The sequence below is a fragment of the Myodes glareolus genome, chromosome 18, assembly GCF_982192425.1.
Source record: "Myodes glareolus chromosome 18, mMyoGla1.1, whole genome shotgun sequence".
Taxonomy (NCBI): Eukaryota; Metazoa; Chordata; class Mammalia; order Rodentia; family Cricetidae; genus Myodes; species Myodes glareolus.
In genome coordinates, this window is record NC_142043.1 from 69,283,962 (window position 1) to 69,303,103 (window position 19,142).

The 19,142-nt window shown below is 49.4% G+C and overlaps 2 protein-coding genes, 1 long non-coding RNA gene and 1 pseudogene across 23 annotated transcripts in view; 2 read left to right on the top strand and 2 right to left on the bottom strand.

Annotated features, from left to right (window-relative positions):
* The window catches only part of Tsbp1 (testis expressed basic protein 1), a 57,093-nt gene extending 55,392 nt beyond the window's left edge, over positions 1-1,701 (top strand). For 14 of the 15 annotated variants that reach the window (XM_087898472.1, XM_087898462.1, XM_087898463.1 and 11 more), the window contains one exon: positions 614-1,701. In XM_087898472.1, coding sequence (XP_087754598.1) covers positions 614-1,413 — 800 coding nt within the window. In that variant the 3' untranslated portion in view covers positions 1,414-1,701. The remainder of the gene's footprint in view (positions 1-613) is intronic. The other variant, XR_015735508.1, reaches the window with a different exon arrangement.
* A 4,236-nt stretch (positions 1,702-5,937) lies between these two features.
* LOC148119214 (butyrophilin subfamily 1 member A1-like) overlaps positions 5,938-19,142 on the bottom strand; it is a 91,768-nt pseudogene continuing 78,563 nt past the window's right edge.
* LOC148119215 (uncharacterized) lies at positions 11,556-16,192 on the bottom strand. The gene is made up of 3 exons (XR_015735509.1): positions 16,063-16,192; positions 11,952-15,522; positions 11,556-11,838 (listed from the first exon to the last, which is right to left on the bottom strand). It is a non-coding gene; the product is annotated as an uncharacterized LOC148119215 (long non-coding RNA).
* Positions 16,026-19,142, top strand: part of LOC148119216 (H-2 class I histocompatibility antigen, Q10 alpha chain-like) — a 34,007-nt gene continuing 30,890 nt past the window's right edge. For all 7 annotated transcript variants that reach the window (XM_087898481.1, XM_087898484.1, XM_087898487.1 and 4 more), the window contains exons 1-4: positions 16,026-16,239; positions 16,446-16,715; positions 17,002-17,277; positions 18,834-19,109. In XM_087898481.1, coding sequence (XP_087754607.1) covers positions 16,041-16,239; positions 16,446-16,715; positions 17,002-17,277; positions 18,834-19,109 — 1,021 coding nt within the window. In that variant the 5' untranslated portion in view covers positions 16,026-16,040. The remainder of the gene's footprint in view (positions 16,240-16,445; positions 16,716-17,001; positions 17,278-18,833; positions 19,110-19,142) is intronic.

Here is a 19,142-nt window from a genome sequence, read left to right on the forward strand (position 1 = left end):
CAGTTCCAGGGAATCCGGCACTCTCCCCTGGCCTCCAAGAGCACTGCACATGTGTGGTGGACTTTCACCAAAAACACACACTCAACACAAACAAATCTGAAAACACATGGAGAGTGGGCACTTAGAAGGTGACACACGATCAGCAAGCACTATTATCACTGTTGCATGCTGAAATATGCTTCTTGTCAGCAGGGACAGCGCATCTGAGTTTCCTCCCATTTTAAGAGATGATTGTTTGTTCCCACAGTGACTCTTTCAACCCAATCCCTTCCCAAGCTACAAACCCGTCACCCCAGTCACTTCTCTAGGCCCGGACAAATGACAAGTGCCTTCCCGTCACATTTTACCTTCTCTCCTCATTTTCTAGCTTACTGAAAAAATCCAGAATTTTATCAATAATATCTGTATTTTATTAGTTATCAATACCTGTGTTATCTAATATCTAAGTCACTTTAATATCTACACTACGTGATTTCCATCATTTTATATTTGGGGTGGGGGAGTCTCCAGTTACTGTGTTTGTTGGCTTTAAAGTCAGTCTCGGGGGAAAACGAAAGGGAACACTGGACACCTGAATCACACACTTTTTCTGTATACCCAGTTCTATTCCCAGGTCAAATATGTGGAGGAATTACCAGAAAATCAGATTCCAAAGCCCATATGGTAAAATATGGAGGAGGCGTACCCTGCCCAGACTTCAACAAGGAGTCTCTGAGGAAGAAAATGCTGGTAGGTTCTAACGACTCCTTTACAGCACTGCACAAAAGAGAGATGAAACGCAGAGTCCGGAGCATCGAGGGCGCGAGAGGCAGGTCGTGGCGGGGCGGCAGAGGCTGCTGTGACCCCGACATCAGCAGGGACAACTACCTGTGCGAGGGCGAGGCCCACGTAGTCGATCAGGTGGGAATCATGAGGAGACCCGAATCTCTAATCTGCTGCGAGGCAGAAATCCCACGAGCACAAGAATCTCAAGTAAGGTTTGACACAGGAATGGAAAATGAATGCGCACCCCAAGTTGTATGGTGTGAACCGCCAGCTCCCAGAAGATGGGAATGTGTGAACAGGAAGAACGAGGAGGGCATATTGAGGAAACAGGATTCACGAATGAGAGCTGAAGACGGCCCCCCGGTCACATGGCAACCCCAACACACGAGAAATGTTTCACCAAGGAGAGCTGAGGGAGGCCCCCCGGTCACACGGCATCCCGAATACACCAATAATGCTGCTCCGCCTCCTGCAGCACGGCCTCCCCGAAGAGAAGCCCCAGCAGAGACACCCACAGCGTGGCCACCCCAAGGAGAAGCCCCAGCAGGGACACCCACAGCGTGGCCACCCCAAGGAGAAGCCCCAGCAGAGACACCCACAGCACCATCTGAAGCAAGTCTTGGACAACAGGGGGAATACCCCATGTAAGGGAAGAGTAAGAAGAGGAGAGATGGGAGTGGAGAAGACTGAGAAAGACAGGGCAAAGCCGAGCTCCCACTGTGACCTTCGGGTACAAGTTGAGTCTCAATCCCAGTGGATCATGGCTATAACATCCATTTTCTCTAGACATCTTGATTTTCTGCTATTCAGAAGTTTGCCACCACTAGACATATCCGCCACAAACTCCATCCTCCAAACTCTGCTTTAGAAGTCAATATACATACAATCCAATGAAGAAAGACGGTGTTTTCTGAAATAAAATGTCTTTACTAAATATCTAATAAGTTCCTTTGACAGTATTCTATCTCTAGTTTACCCAGTTAACCTTATGATCTTGGTGGTTGCAAATGCTTTATTAGTCATAAAAAAAAACAGAGAAAATAAAAGTCAGATTTCCTGCAACCAAGTAGTCTACGGCAGAAATAGAGACAAGGTAAGCACAGTCATCTTTCAGAGCCAGTCTTAAAATGCGTCCAAAAGTAGTTTAAAGGGACAGGCTGGTAAGAGTTTAGAAATAAAAGGGTCAGAAATCTCAAAAAAAGGAAAATCCCTGTCCCTTTGATGGGGAGAGAGCAATGACACGTGACAAACGGTGGAGTAGATGTAGACCCATGAAGTAGAGAGAGCAGAAGGCAGGCAAGGGATCCACGGCATGAGTCCTGCTCCCGGGCACACACTGGTGCGCAGCTGAGACTAGCCAGGGCGAAAGTGGGGTTCTGAAAATGGCGGTGGAAAAGAGGTTTCTAAAAACAAACCTAAGTTTACACTTTACTCTCTGGACAACTGAAAAGCTTCCTGAGTGTTTGAGGCAAGTGACTCACAGTGTTAATCTCGTGACTGTGCAGAGGAGATGGGAAGACACAGCAGGCAGGGAAGTGGTGGGCAGCTTGCCAGAGAGGCGACCTACAAATGGATTAAGTGGGAAATGAGGTGGAATAGTATCGTCTTATCAAAGGAAGCTCGTTTCTTAAGTGAGATTACAGGAACCGATGAGGGGTGCCGAGCAGTCTTACAATTGAGAAAGTAGTGTGGTTAAAATAAAATAAGATAAAATAAAATAAAAACCCATAGATTGGGTTTTAAAAGAAAACCAAAGGAATTCTTAATCTGCAGAGATCACACACAGAGGCTGAAATAGCACACTTAGTCAGTCACTCACTAACCTTACTTAGAGACCTCTGGAAAAGGAAGAAGTGCCCTTTGCTGACAGTCCTTAAGGCAACTGCTCATGTGAAAATCCTTTGCTTTAGGGGTTGTTAAGGTGGCTCAGCAGGTAAGAGCACTGCATGCTCACAGAGCCCTGGATCTGACTTCCAGTACCCACAGAGTTCACAGCCTTTGGTAACTCCACTTCCCAGGGATCCAGCGCCCTCATCAGGCCTTCTCAGGCACTGCATACATGTGCACAGATGTGCAGCCAACACCCATGTCGTAAAAGATAAAGGTTCTCTTTTAAAAGATAAATAAAAGTAAAAATAGAGCCTGCGTGATGGCAAGTTCTTAATCCCAGCACTAGAGAGGCAGAGACAGAGGGAGGCATAGCTCTGTGAGTCTGAGGCCAACCTGGTCTACACAACAGTGAGTCTGAGGCCAACCTGGTCTACACAGCAGTTCCAGGCCAGCCATACATAGTGAAACTCTACCTCAATAATAATAATAATACTTTAAATAAAAATTGAAAAGTACTTACCTTCAGCTAGAGAGGTAACCCAGTCCAGAGCTGTGGGGGGCCCTTTTTTCCCCTCATGTCCTCTTAATTTCTGTCTTCCTGTCCTGCCTCAGAAAGTAAGCAGTTGGCTGGTGGCTCAACGGGTAACGTTGCTTTCTTTCAGCCAAACCTGAAGCCAGGACCCACACAGTGGAAAGGAGAGCACCTACTCCAAGTTGTCCTATGACCTCCGCACATCATACATGCACACACACACACACACACACACACACACACGCACACACACAGCTGTGACTCGGGCCAGAAGAGGCTGGAGTGGGGTCCCGTGAGCACATGGAGAGATGCATTGCCAGGACAGACCCCGCCATCCTCCAGCTCCCCTTCTGCTCTTGGCATGCTGCCCTGCACACGCTTCCCGCCACTGCCTTCTTTTGGTTTCCCTTTCCACTGGTGCCCCCTCAATACCTTCCCCCAGGTTCCCATCACCAACTTCCTCCCAGTTCCCTTCTCTACCTCCTCGGTAATCCCCTCGCTACCGCCCACCCAGGTCTCTCCGGTTGTGTTCCCACTGTGTCTTCTCCTTTCCCTGGCCCTAATTCTCCCTCTCCACCTTCCCCACCTAGTTCCGATCACCACCTTGGCCCTTCAGTTTCCTCCCCCACCCCCGTTCTCTTCTCCAAGTGTCTTTCCACGCCAATTTCTCTCTTACTAAGTCATTCTCTCCCTCATTTCCCTCCAGTCGCCCAACCCCTTGGACACCACCTTCTCTCCTCAGAGATCGACCTCATTCTCCTAATCATTTGCCCCTCCTGCCAGGTTCCACTCACAATTTCCCACAATTGAGCTCTCTGCTCTGATTGGTCCTTTTTATGAACGTTCTGCCTCAGTTTCTTTCTGCACAGGTGTCTGCTCATCCCCCTCCACCCTAGCTAACTCCACGTTCTCCCCTCAGGCTCCCTTAGTTCTGAACCCAGGAACCCCCTGAGTCCTCAATCTAAGCGAGATGACCAACTGCTAAAGGCCTCTCTCTCTTCCCTGATACAAGCCAGCAATATCCTAGAAACTAGAAACCCTGTTTACAGAGAAGAGACACCTACTAAACCCCACACAACACTATTGTCTTCTGGTTTTTCTCCTGCAAGGAATCTCAGAGCCACACTAAAACCTCACTTGCCAGAAGGAGGGGGCATGAACTGGAGAGAGGACTCAGTGGTTAAAAGCACTTGTTGCTCTTGCAGAGGACAGAGGCTCACAACCATGTGAGACTCCAGTTCTGGGGGATCTGGCGCCCTCTTCTGTCCTCTGTGGTCACTGCATACACATGGTGGGCAGATATACAGGCAGGCAAAACACCATACACATAAAAATAAATCTTGCCCAGTGGTCATACTTTAATCACAATACTCAAGAGGCAGGCAAATCTCTGTGAGGTCGAGGCCACCTGATCTACAGAATTGAGTTCCAGGACGGTCAGGGTTACACAGAGAAACCCTGTCTCAAAAGACAAATCATCTTTAAAAAAGACAGAGAGAGAAAGAGAGAGAGAGAGAGAGAGAGAGAGAATGGGGGGATTTTTTAGTAGCACTTTGGGGATGTAACTTGAGGACCACCATGCTGAGTGCTTAGACAAACACTTGTCCATCATAACCCAACAATTAGGCCTCACTCGCTGCAGTGCTCCCTAGAGAAGCCAGGATGTGTGCTGGGCTGTGTCTTCCTTTCTCTCTTAGAGAAGCCCAGGCCCATATACTTTAGAGCATCTTAGTCTCTTCCCTGCCTGTGTCTCTTTCTCCTAACCCTCATGACTAAAGCCTATATTTAAAAAAATTTTTTGAAAGACTCTCCAATTCGGCTTTATAATAGCTCTGCCATGATCGAGACCTGGCCTGAGTCAAGGTCCCCGTGTTAGTCAGGGTCCTCTGGAGAAGGAAGAGAAGGGGCATCGACTGGAGTGGCTTATGGGCTGGGGTCCAGCTAGTCCCACAATGGTGGTCTCCCAACGGAAAGTCCAAGAATCCAGTAGTCGCTCAGTCCACGAGGCTGAGGGTCTCAGCTGGTCTTCAGTATTCACAGAATCCCAAGTAAGCAGGCTCTGAGACCAGGAAAGGAATGGACTTGCCAGCAACAGTGGAAGCCAGCAGGCAGAGAGAGCAAGCTGTTTACATAAACCGCCAGCAGAAAGTGTGGCTGAGGGTGAGAGCACAGAGCCTTCTGCGGCCAACAATCCTCCGGCCCACTCTCCTCACTCCCACGGCCTCTTCTGCACAGACAGCCTCATTCTGACCCAAACGACCTCCACCCATTCCTCATCCACCCCCACAAAGCTCTTCCTTCCCCCCAACCCTCACCTCCCCATCTCTCTCCACCCCTCCATCTTGCCCTCCACTGGCCGCTTACCCTGCAGTTCCCTCCCTCCCACAGCTTCCGAAAGGACTGATGGGGAGGAAGGCTGGACACTGTGCTCAGCCTGAGCATCTGTAGGAGGAGACAGTGGTCCAGATGCTGTCCACACCTTATTTTGTGCAACCAGGAGTCCAGCGTTCCCTCAGCACCAGGTTTTACTCTACAAGGGTCAGTAGAATTACTAAATAAAATAATTACTTTGTAATTATTATTTCATTACTAAATAAAATACCTTGTCAAGGCCAGTTAAATTTTTTATAAGAGAACAAGTACATATTCTTGTCGACTTATGTCCATCACAACAGCTCGGTTGTTGGTACCAAAGCAGCCATACGTACTATACAAATGAGTGAACACTGCTGTGTTCCAATAAAACTTTATTTATGGATATTGAAATTTGAATTTCATTTTTACTCATAGCACAAAGTACTATTTGACATTTTACATTAAATAAATGTTTACATCAGTTCACAGCACATACCTACACACACACACACACACACAAAAAAAAAAACAGTCAAACACGGTTTGGCTCAGAGGAGATAATTTTTCAAACTCTGCTTGAAGAATCAAGCACTAATAAACCAGAAAAGCTTTAACTTAATAAATTTGTCTACTTCAGGTTGTCCTTTGTTCTACTTTACAATCCTGAGGGCTGAACCCAGGACCTCACACATGAGGATCTCGAATTTCTGGACTCTACAACACATTTCCCAGAAAGAAGCCGTAGGCACCTCGTCTCAGCTAGGGCTGCTGTGCTGTGGTAGACACCATGACAAACGTAGGCAACAAGGAGAGGAGACGGTTTGTTCCAGTACACTTAGAGGAGGCTGCGTCCTGGCTTTCTCCCACCGCTTGCTCAGCTTGTCTCTCACAGCACCGGGACCAGCAGTCCAGTGTAAAGATGCGTTGCTGTTCCACTTCGCCTGCCTAAGGCATCTGACGGGTTTAGTAAAAAGCTGAACACCCAATAGCTAGGCAGTAGAGGAATGGGCAGAGCTGGTGGGCAGAGAGAAGAAGGAGGAGGAAGGATCTAGGCTCAGGGGAGAAGGGAGAAGAGAACAAGGGAGAAAGAGAGGGACATGCCATGGGGAGCCAGGCAGCCACCAGACAGACGCACGGAGAGCGGGATATATAAAAGGAAAGAAAGGTAAGAAGTCTTGAGCAAAACGGGGATGAAGAGAAACAGGCTGATCTAAGCAGTAAGAGCTAGAGCGACAAGCAGAAGATAAGGCCAAGCATTCACAATAAACGCTAAGTCCCCATTCAGGACTTGGGAGCTAGTTCTTGACCCAAAGGAAAGCCTGTGGCTTCTGCAGTCCCACAAGGATGCACACTGACAACTCAGAGGCAGTGAACTGCACTATGGGAGCAAAGAGTCACCAGGATGAGGGAGGAATAGGAATTCCTCCCCTGGGGGAGAGTCAACGACTCCAGAGCCTAGGGTGACCCCTCCCCTGGGGGATTCCCAGACTCCTCCAAAGAAGACAAAAATAACCTCTTCCCTTTCTTCTGCCTCTTCTTCCTCTTCCCCCTCCTCCCCTTCCTCCTCTTCCCCCTCAGAGTCATGCTCCAAGGAGCTGAGAATCATTGAAACATGTCCAGACTTCAGCCTGAAGTGTGGGAAAAGAGTCCCAGAGAAGGAAGCTCCATGGAAGGAGAAAATGTGGGACATCTCACTCATGTTATAGAAGGAAATGTCACCTTCGCTGTAGTTCACAAACACCCCACCCACTGGGGAGCTTGGCTAAAGGATAATGAAGCCCTCCCACTGTCAGTATCGGCCCAGTATCCACTGCTAGACCGCCCCACAGTTCAAACCCCCTTTTTTGGACACTCTGGGTAAAAGCCTTCGCTGTCCACATCTTCCCTACAGACCCCCAGAGTCCACTCGCTACCTTACTGTCCACATCTTCCCTGCAGACCCCCAGAGTCCACTCGCTACCTTACTGTCCACATCTTCCCTGCAGACCCCCAGAGACCACTCGCTGCCTTCGCTGTCCACATCTTCCCTGCAGACCCCCGAGTCCACTCACTGCTGTCTCCACTCCTTATCTCCACCTCCCAGTAGCGTCCTCCAGAGGAAATGCCTTCCATGCTTAACACACAGAAGAGGTCATCCAGGCACACAGTGGTATCCTTCCGGGTCACACGCCTCCTGTCCTGAGAGATGGCGAGGATGGAGTGGGCAGAGTCTGGATCCAGAGTGACAGACCCTGCAGGAGAGCTACCAATCATGGGAGGTCCTCTCTAGCCCCTAAACAAGGCCTCAGCCACCCCACCTCCACCTCAAAGTCTCTTAGCTTCTTCTAGGGGACAAGTCCCTCACAGAACAGCCTGTGGCTCAAGACCATGGCTGGCAAGCAGGGGAAGGGAACAAAAGGCCATCTAGGGGTTCAAGGTCACAGGGTCCTTGAGAATCAGACCCAGCTTAGTGAGCATCCCCTCTGCCTCCCAGACCACCACCACTGAGGTTGCCACCACAGCAAACTGAAGGAGGGACCAGAGCCATGGGGAGAGCAGGAGGAGCGTCCCTAAGAACCAGAGCCACTCACAGGACTGGAAGTGCTCCCTGCGCTAGTCTACAAGAGAAGCACAGATTGTGTGAAGGGTTTCAGACACTGCACACATCTGGTCAGCGGCTGTCTCATGAAACACAGACCTGGGAGTTGTGGGGACAATGTACCTGCTTAACAAACATATACATACACACACACACACGCAAATACACATACACACACAAACACACTCAAATATACACACAGAGAGCTATATATATACACACTGACACACATACATATACACAAACACATACACATAATCATATATACACATAAGCACACAGAGAGACATGCACAAATACACACACATACACACACATAAAGACAGACATACATATATACACACAGAGACTTATGCATACACACAGACACACACAGATGCACACACACATATACACATACACATAAAGACAGACATGCATATACACACAGAGACATAGACATACACACAAACACACATACACAGAAACACACATATATACACATATAACAGAGAAACGCATACATAGAGACACAAACACAAATATACACACATACACACATATACAGAGACACACACACAGATGCACACACACATATACACATACACATAAAGACAGACATACATATACACACAGAGACGTACACATACACACAAATACACACACACAGAGAGACACACATATATACACATACAACAGAGAAACTCATAGAGAAACACATAGAGACACAAACACAAACATACACACATACACAGAGAGACATACACATATACACACACACACATTCTTGAAAAGGGAGAGGAAGGGCCTTGTGATTCTTCTCTCCTAATAACCAATAACTTCCTGTAAATCCATGGGAGAGGGGCCCCATGAGCCCACCCCTCTCTCAATGACAGAAAACTAATGGACCCACTTTTGTGCAGGCTTCCTTGGGGTAGTCACTGCTTCTGACATCTCCAGAGGACAATGGCTACATTGTGCTGATTATGTGCTGATTGGCTTCTATGCCAGCTCGGCCCAAGGTAGGGTCATCTGAAGGAAGGAATCTCAATAGAGGAAATGCCTCCATAGGATTGGCCTGTATTTGGGGCATTATCTTGATTGATGATGGGTATGGGAGAACCCAACACATGGTGGACTACGTCTTCCCATGGACAGTGGTCATAGGGCATATGAGAAAAGGAACTGGCAAGCTAGGAGGAGCAATCCAGCACACAGCACTCCCCCATGGCTCTGCACCAGTTCCTGCCTCCAGATTCCTGCCCTGTGCGACTCCTGCCTTGACTGCTGTGGTGTGGACTGGAAGTGTGAGTCCCACAAACTCTTTCTCTTGAAGTTGGTTTTGATCATAGCATTTCAACACAGCAGGGAAACCCTCAGACCCGAGTTCTGCCCAGAGGACAGCAGTCTCCATAGTCACACACCTGCATACAGCTGGGCCTTCCTCCAGGCTGCAAAGGAACATATTCTCCTGAGAACCAATCAGAACAGCCCACTCAAACAGCCCACCAATCCATCCTCCCTGCATTCTAAAGGTGAGGCTTACCTAGGAGGAGAGAGGACCCTGAGGAGCTGGCTCCTGCAAGATGCAGAGGCAGCAAAGGATTGTGGGAAATTCCCTGGACCAGGGATGAGAAGAATGGTGCTGTAGGCTAAGTCCCCCCACGGATCAGATGCTGGGTGGCTTTTTAGCTGTCAAATAGCTGCCTCTACTTCAAAACCCAAAAAGGAATTACTAAAATAATAATAATAAAAGTATTCTAAGACTATTCAGCTTCTTTGTTAATAACCAATACGTTGCTGTGATGGTTTGAAAGAAATGGCCCCCAGAGGGAGTGGCACTATTAGGAGGTTGCCCCTGTTGGAGTAGGTGTAGTCTTGTTGAAGGAAGTGTGTCACTGTGGAGATGGGCGTTGAGGTCTCCTATATGCTCGGGTAAGAGAGACCACATTCTGTTGCCCCTGAGTCAAGATGTAAGAACGCTCAGCGCCTTCTCCAGCACCATGTCTCCCTACAAGGCACCTTGCTTCCTGCCATGTCAATGATGGACTAAACCTCTGAACTAGGAGACAGCCAAATAAATATTTTCCTTCCTAAGAGTTACTGTGGTCATGGTTTCTTTTCACAGCAATTGAAACCCTAACTAAAACAAATGATATATGGGAAATTATCCTAGAGAATAAAATAAAGTTGTTCAGCAATTGTCAGAAACCAGGACGGCACCAACATTTTTTGGAAAGGTAAATTTGGAGATATGCTGAAAAGAAGAATGTGTGTAAGTGAGCTCTGGGTGAAGAGCCCACTGTTCCTCACGTAAAACATCTCTACAGCTGGGCACCACTATTCCACGGCACCAGCTCACCATCCCTACCCACTCAGGGCTGCAGTCCCGGCTCTGCCCATCACTTTGATCAACACCTTCGGAGCTGAGGGCACAGACTCCCTGGGGGATGCCTGTGGAATGGGAGGAGGTCACACTCCAGGGTCTGTGACATGATTTACTTATAAACATCTTCTGGTTGACTTTTTGTCGACTTGGCACAAGCTAGAGTCATCTGAGAGGAGGGAGACTCAGCTGAGAAAATGCCCCCATCAGAACGGCTGCAAGCAAGGCAGTGGGGCGTTTTCATGATTGAGGATATTGTAGGAGGGGTCAGTCCGCTGTAGACAGTGTCACTACTAGGAAGGGGATCCTGAGAGTACCAGCAAGCAGGCGGAGCAGGCCATTGGGTGCAAGACAGCAAGCGGTCCTTCTCTGTGATCCCTGCTTCAGTTCCTGCCCCAGGTTCCTGCCTTGAGTTCCTGCCCTGTTTTCCCAGGGATGGATGTGATGTGAAAATGCTTAGGACAAATAATCCCTTCCCTCTCAAGCTGCATTTGGTCATGATTTATCACAGAAATAGAAACCTAACTGAGGCGTCTTCTTTAATGAAAGTTTAACCCTGTTGTTTGGCTCCCAGGTGCAGGCAATAGTCTAGAGCTAATGGAGCCAAAAGTCAGCAATGCAGACGACAGGCATTGGTGGGAATAGGACCCAGGGCACAGGGCACATCCAGAGGCCCATGTCTTCCAGCTCTGAGCAGAGATCTGGAAAAGCCCATAGAACCGGCTACCCCTTCCAGAACCTTCCACTTCTGTCCCCTCAAGGGGTTCCCATTCTGCCTAGAATCAAGGAGAGGGCACACCTGGGTGCATGCGTCACAGGGTCCGTGGGACATTGGGGCAGTCACTCACCAGCCATATAAGCTGCCTTCTTCCGATCTGAAAAACAACATGGAGGACTCAAGTGAGCTGCTGGGCTACTGATGGGACACAGAGTCAGGAGGAAAAGCATGGGGGGACATACAGGGCTCGGGAAGAAAAGCATGACTCACCCAGCTCCTCCTGGAGTTTGTCTGAGAAACAGTGAGAAGAGAGGATCTGTGCACTTGACAGAAAACAGGAAACAATGCTGTTTCCTACTAGTCTACACCACAGCCCAGCTGACCCCAGGGCTCCAGCCCTGCTCTCAGGGACTTGGGGGACACCTACTCTGATCCCAGAACCCTGGATCTTCCTGGAGACTCTGGCCCAGTCCTTCACTGCCATCATGACTTACAGGTCATCTTCAGAGCATCCTCCTTTGTCTTCTGCCACTCCTCCTGCTCACGCCGCAGATCCTCCCATTCCTGGTGCACCTGCAGTCTTGCACACAGCTTCCTTCTAAGAAAACATCAAGATCCTAAGACTAGAAGTCCCTTCATGGTCATGCTCACGGCAAAAGCTGGTATCCAGGGAGAAGCCTGAGGGAAGAAGGGCTCTGTGGCCCAGGCAGAGAGTCAGTGAGGGTCACACCTGAGGACAGCTGGCCCCGCACCCTCCAGAAAGGCCATCCACTTCCCAAGCTCTGTAGGAGTGAGAAACAGCCCTCACCCGGGGTGAACACGGCCATGGTCTTCTCCTGGCCCAGGATGGGATTGAAGTGGAGCAGGTCACAGTCCCCAAGGAGCTGTCTCTCACCACCAATGTGCTCTCCATGCTGAACAGCCCTTCAGCATCTTCAGTGTGGGTCTCAGAGGATGCTGGGAGATTCTCCCCTCTGGAGTCTCTCCACTGCACCTGATGCTTCGGGTACCACCCTAAAGCACTGCACACCACACACACCACCATCTTCTGTACCTTTGATGTGCACTTCAGGGACAGAGCCCATCCCTGCAGGAGGACAGGTCTGAGGACTCTATAAGACACTTTAGGCTCAGAGATCCTAGGATCACCTGTATGTCTCATAGGAACCTCTTATGGGGAACACAGGTATTGAGGAGGAAAGCCCTCCCAGGCTGGGACAAGGATTTGTCCCTATTGCTCAACAGTAGAAAGATAACAGTGTCCACTGCTATGGGGAGCAGGGCACAGCTGCTCTTCTATCGACCACAAGACCCAGAGGAAACTGGAGGACATTGAACCCCAGAACCCTGAGGTAGAAATCCTCACCCCATCTCCCCATTCTCCACACACCTGTGAGCACCAGGAGAGCAGGCCCACACCCAGCTCCATCCAGGGAAGCCCTGAATGCCCATTCTTCCTTTACCCGATCATTTGTCTAAAGCATTGATCACTTCTCATTGACATCTCATTGGAGCTCTCTGACTTCTTCTGCCTGGATCTCATGGAAGCATTTCCTAAAATGAGGCTCCTTCCTCTCTGAAGATTCTAGCTTATATCACCCTGACACATAAAACCAGCCAGTGCTGCTGAACCTTTGTCAACCTGACACACAAGCCGTCACTATTCACCCACAACCGTCCCGTTCTGATTCCTCCCCACGATCTCACATGAAAATCATTACAGGTGGTTGTGAGCCACCATGTGGTTGCTGGGAATTGAACTCAGGGCCTTTAGAAGAGCAGGCAGTGCTCTTAACCTCTGAGCTATCTCTCCAGCCCCCTTAAATATCTTCTTCAGAGGGAAGAACCTGGGCACTGCCCCAATCTAATCCAAGCAAAGCCAAACTCAACAGTGGAAAAACTCACTGTGGAATTGTCTGGGACTCACTCACGACCTTCTGGACCCCTGCAAAGGCTCTGGTCTCCTCTCCAGCTCTGCCCTCTGCAGCTCACACAGCTCCTCTTCCAGGCTCCGGCTGCTCCACTCCACTGCTGCTGCTGTTCTTGGTGGTCTCCATGGTACTGGCATCTCCAAAACACTGGGCTGCACTTTCACCAATAGCCTCTCATAGGGTCTCATGGTGCCAAGCCTCAAATCCTTGTCATGAGCCCTTCACCTGGGCCTTCAACTGCACTGAGGCTGCACCCTCACCAATGGCCTTCCCTGGCCTCTCACAGTGCCAAGCCTCACCTGCTCTCCATGACCCCTTCATACCCTCAAAACCAGGACCATCTAGGTGACGCTCACGTGTTACCAGATCCGCATTGGGACTGTTTGCAAAGCTGGTAGTTGACAAAAAGCAAGAATCAGTTTTGAGAGAACAATGCCCATATTCCCTAATATTGTCTGTAAATGTTTGTTTGCATTTAAAGGGGGATATGCTACAGAGATGGATACTCTGCATTGGTGTGGATCTTGCTCTATCAATACAAATTTAAGGTCGATTTTGTTATATTTCTGCTCTTGGTTAAGGTATTGTGTTTATACAGCTCATTTTAAACTGTAATGTATAATTAAGACGTATAGGTTAGTAGATAATCATCTATAATAGTCAAGCTTGTAGTCATGTTAGTTAGGTTATAAATATATAGAGATATATTTCAGTTAGGTATTCTTCAAATCTTTCAGAGACCTTCAGAATATGGCATTTAAATGTTTTAAGAGCTAAGGACTTTTCATGAGGATGAGACACATCTGGACTTGGAAACACCAAAAGCTTCAAGAGGAAGATTGGCACCAAAGAGGCTCCATATGGAGTTTGCTAACCATTTGGGCAAGAGATTGCTCTTGTCTGGACTGCTTGATGCTATGCTGTATGAACTGGACATGCAGGGCCCACAGAAAAGTGACTGCTAAAGCTACCTAAAGCAGGTGACAGTCTTTCGGGGTTCCTGCTTCATGAAAGAGTCTGCCAGACATTCTGCAGGACACTGAGGAAAGTGACTGACAAACTGATAAAACAGGCAAAACTGTCTTTGAAATTTCCTGCTTCATGGGAAATTCTGCCAGATACTACAGGCCGGTGGGCTGAAGATGGATGCCCAGGTGATACAGAAGACCTTTGGGTGACTTCGTCCAGGCAGTGAGATGTCTTTGTCAATTCTACAGTTTTGGAAGTTGCTTACAATGCACTTTCTGTTTACTTAGGTAATATTATCTCCTTAATGGAGTTGAAGAGTAGACAGTTATAATTATAGTTTTCCTTAGTTATAAAAGACAAAGTAGATATAAATATTGTAAATGTAATTCTTTGCTTGATAACTTTGTTATATATAATTTTACTATGTTAAAGTTAAAAACTTCCTTTTTATTTAAACAGAAAAAGGGAAATGTGTGGTGGAAAGTCCTTCTGTTTATGTGTTGCTTTTATTGGTTAATGAATAAAGAAACTGCGTTGGCATATAGCAAGACAGAACTCAGCTAGGCAGGGAAAACTAAACAGAATGCTGGGAGAAAAATGGCAGAGTTTGGAGAAGCCATGGTGCTGCCGCCAGAGACAGACATGCCGAAACTCTGCCAGTAAGGCAAAATCACATGGCAATACACAGATTAATGGAGATGGGTTAGTTTAGGATATAAAAGTTAGCCAGAAATACACTTAAGCTATTGACCAAACGGTATTGGAAAGAATGTGGTTTTTGTGTTATTATTTTGGGACTCTGGGTGGCTGAGAAACAAACAAGCAGCCTCCATACAGCAAAGACCAATGCTCAGGATCTCTCCTGTAAATAGTGACTTTGCCTCTTCACTCAGGATCATGTCTTAACAGCCTGGTACTTACACTCAGACTCCTAGTGTTTCTTCCCAGATATCATCTGTGGCTCCAGGTGCTTGTGTTCTACACAGATCTTCATTCCATAGACCTGAGATTGTCCTGTGGACCTGGGTCATTGTCTCAGCACAGTAGACCCCTTTCTCCATGGGAAGACACCTCTGTGGAGACCAAATACAGCAGGGCACTGAACCTGTCTACACTCCACATTTCCCTGTGTGCACACACTTCCATGGTGCAGTTGCTTTAGGGAATAAACCACAGTAAGTAAGAATTAAGAGTAACTAAATATAAAGCAGAATAAAATGATAGTGTGGTAAGAGTTACATAATATGTGGCTGGCTCTCTCTCTCGTTCTGTCTCTCTCTCTCTCTCTCTCTCGATCTCTCTCTCAATTTCTGACCTTCGATCTCACTTTATGAGATGATGAGATGAGGGAGATGAACGTCACAGACTTGTGGAACCGTGGATCTAATAACAGTTGGCTTCTGAGTTCCTCAGGCATGTACAGTGTGATTCTCATGGCACAGTACATACTGGGGATTCTAGGTTGCATACGGTTCAGTGCTGTGGAGAAAAATTAAATTTATTAATTTTTTTGTTTCTCTGGATTTTTTTACTTGATGTCTTCATATCACAACCACACATAACTGAAGAAGAAAGTGAAAACAGAGGTGAGCAGGGCCTCCTTCCTGCAGGGAGAGTCACATAGGACACAGTGTGTCAAAAGTGCTTAATCAGAGCTGTAAAATCTCCAGGCACCTCCCATGCAGGTGTCCACAGCAGCCCCGCATCCTCCAGGACTCCTACAGCACCTGTTTCCGTGAACATTCATTTTAAGAGCTGTGTATATTTTACCTAGAAACTTCATGCTCTTAGGATTCATCCTGACTAACCTGAGGAGCAGTTGTCCTTAAGCGGCTCAGAGAGGCCACAACACACAGCCACAGCACAGGGCTCAGGCAAAGTCTTAGTCCACAGGCTGGTGAGGTCTGGGTGGGGAAGCCCAGGACTGGGAATTCCCCTGTCCCCAGTTTCACTTCTCCAGCTCCTAACCTGGCTCAGGTTCTTCTACCTGGACACTGATGACAACTTGGCGGTTCTCACCCCCACTGTGTGGCGAGATTCCGGAGAACCAACCAGCGTCGCCGCGGTCACAGGTTATAAAGTCCACGCAGACCGCGGAACTCAGGAGACGCCCCAGATCCAAGATGGGGGCGATGGCACCGCACACGCTGCTCCTGTTGCTGGCGGCCGCCCTGGTCCCGACCCAGACCCGCGCGGGTCAGTGCGGGGTCGGGAGAGAAACCGGCTCTGCGGAGAGGGCCTGGGCGGTACCAGGGAAGCCGCGTCCACCTGTGGCCCAGCCGGACCCTCCCGCCCCTTCCCCACCCGCGTCCTGAGCCCCGCGCCCTGCTCCCCTCCTGGCCCGCGATCCTGCCCGGGGTCCCGGAAGCAGGGTCGGGGTCTCACCGCGCGCCGTCCCCCAGGCTCGCACTCCCTGCTGTATTTCTTCACCGCCGTGTCCCGGGCCGGCCTCGGGGAGCCCCGGTTCATCTCTGTCGGCTACGTGGACGACACGCAGTTCGTGCGCTACGACAGCGATGCGGAGACTCCAAAGGCAGAGCCGCGGGCGCCGTGGATGAAGCAGGTGGGGCCGGAGTATTGGGAGAGGCAGACACAGATCTCCAAGAATGACGAGCAGGCTTTCCGAGTGAACCTGAGGACCCTGCTCGGCTACTACAACCAGAGCGAGGGCGGTGAGTGACCGCGGTCGGAGGTCACGACCCCTCCACGTCCCCACGCACGGGCCGGAGTCGCCCCTGGTCCCAGGTCCGCGGTTCGGGAGGAGAGTGGGGACCGGACCCGGTTTCCCTTTGAGTTTAGAGTTCGCGGGTGGGCGGGGCCGCGGGGGAAGGTGAAGGTAACTGGGCAACTGAGCAGGGCCCCGGGGCAGGCTGTTGGGCTGGCTGACCTCTGGTGGGCGGGGCCGCGGGTGACCCCGAGGCCGAACAGGTGAGCGGGGCTGACCCCGGGGTCCTGCAGGCTCTCACACCTTCCAGAGGATGTCCGGCTGTGTCACGGGGTCCGACAGGAGTCTCCTCCGCGGGTATGAACAGTTCGCCTACGATGGCCGCGATTACATCGCCCTGAACGAGGACCTGACGACGTGGACGGCGGCGGACACGGCGGCGCAGATCACCCAGCGCAAGTGGGAGCAGGATGCTCTTGCAGAGAGGGACAAGGCCTACCTGGAGGGCACGTGCCTGCGGTGGCTACGCAGATACCTGGAGCACGGCAAGGACGCGCTGCTGCGCACAGGTGCCTGGGCCGCGGGCAACTCCTCCCTCTGCCCTCGGGCTGGGCTCAGTCCTGAGGAAGAGGAAACCCTCAGCTGGGGTCATGCCCCTGTCTTTGAGGGCAGGCAGTGTCCTAGGTCTCCTGATCCAGCATGGCAGGAACTGCACTGACCTCCCAGGGCTCAGCCTTCTCCCTGGACAGTTCCACATCTGTCTCAGGAGGGAGGAGAGAGGATCCCGACATCACCAACAGTGGCTCCTTCAGTCTGCAGCCTCTGTCAGCCATGGCCTCTCCCAGGTCGGGTTCTCTGCCCATACCCAGTGTCTGTGGACACTGAGTCCTGTCATCTGAGTGTGTCAGCCCTTACACACCAGGACCGGAGTCTTGTTTACCTGATGGAAGACATGGATGCTCCTACCCATGGATGCCCCAGTTTCTAGAACTTTCCAAAGAATAAATTCTCCCAGATTCCTGTGTGTGAGGTTTTCTACTGTCCCAATTTTATCTCTTCCTAGATACATTTATGGGGTGTCCTGGACAAATAGGAAATTGTGGATTTTTTCATTTTTTTCTCTCTTTTCTTCTCTTTCCTTCTCCTCTCTCTCTCTCTCTCTCTCTCTCTCTCTCTCTCTCTTTCTCTCTCTCTCACTTCTTGTTGTCATTTTGCTTTAAGTTTTTCTTCCTCACTGGGATGGTATTCCTTCTCTCCTTCCCCTGTACTATTATGTGTATCAGTCTCCACAGGTGCCATGGGAACTGATACTCTGGATAATTAGACAAGTTAAATCAGTGTTCCCTTTAAATGCTTTAAAAGAGAAAGATTCCTGGGAGCTTAGACAGCTTTCTGCCAGAATTAACAATCCAGAGCCCCCTGTTCTCCCTCTGCAGTGTAGCCCTAGTGAATTAGGAACTGAGCTTCCTCAGAGACAGGGTCTTCTGCACCTCCAGGACTGGAGTGACAGGGAAGATCCACACACACTGTGAGCACCTCTGTGTCCCAGTGACAGCTGCACTGGGCTCCACAGCACACTTCAGGGATCCTGGGAGACAATACCTGGTACCTTGTCCTCCCAGAGGTAGGTGTCTCTGGCTGAGTGTTCACAGGTTCACCACAATTGTTCCCCACAGTTTGGTGAAGGCGGTTCACTTGGATTCACAGTTAAACTGGTCAGCAAGATGGACACAGTGCTTGTTCCCCAATGGTGGCGGCAGAAGTTGGTGGCACCCTTCATGTAACCCCATCATCTTAATTTCTTGTTCCTATATGAATTTAATCACATATATAAATCAATTTTTTCCATTCCTTAATCCTTTTACTATAAAACTTATGCTATAAAGTGTCACATAAGAAGACCATGGTGACCTGTTGGCTCATATGGATTCCCTTGTAGCTTTTGGACACCTCAGGAAACTGTGCAGTTCTGTGATGTGGGGATCAACTCTACCTGCAGGTCACTAGTGTGATGACAGAAGTGTTCAAATAGACACATAGTTCAGTATCATAGTTGATGTAACTTTGTCTTTGCAGATTTCAATTTATCTTGTTGATTGTGGGATTTCTTAAATCTTCCACACAGATCCCCCAAAGGCACATGTGACCCATCATCCTGGACCTAAAGGTGATGTCACCCTGAGGTGCTGGGCCTTGGATTTCTATCCTTCCTCCATCACCCTGACCTGGCAAAGGGAGGAAGAAGAACAGACTCAGGACATGGAGCTGGTGGAGACCAGACCTTCTGGGGATGGAACCTTCCAGAAGTGGGCATCTCTGGTGGTGCCTTCTGGGGAGGAGCACAAATACACATGCCATGTGCACCATGAGGGGCTGCCTGAGCCCCTCACCCTGAGATGGGGTAAGGAGAGAGTGGGTGCAGACCTGGAGTCAG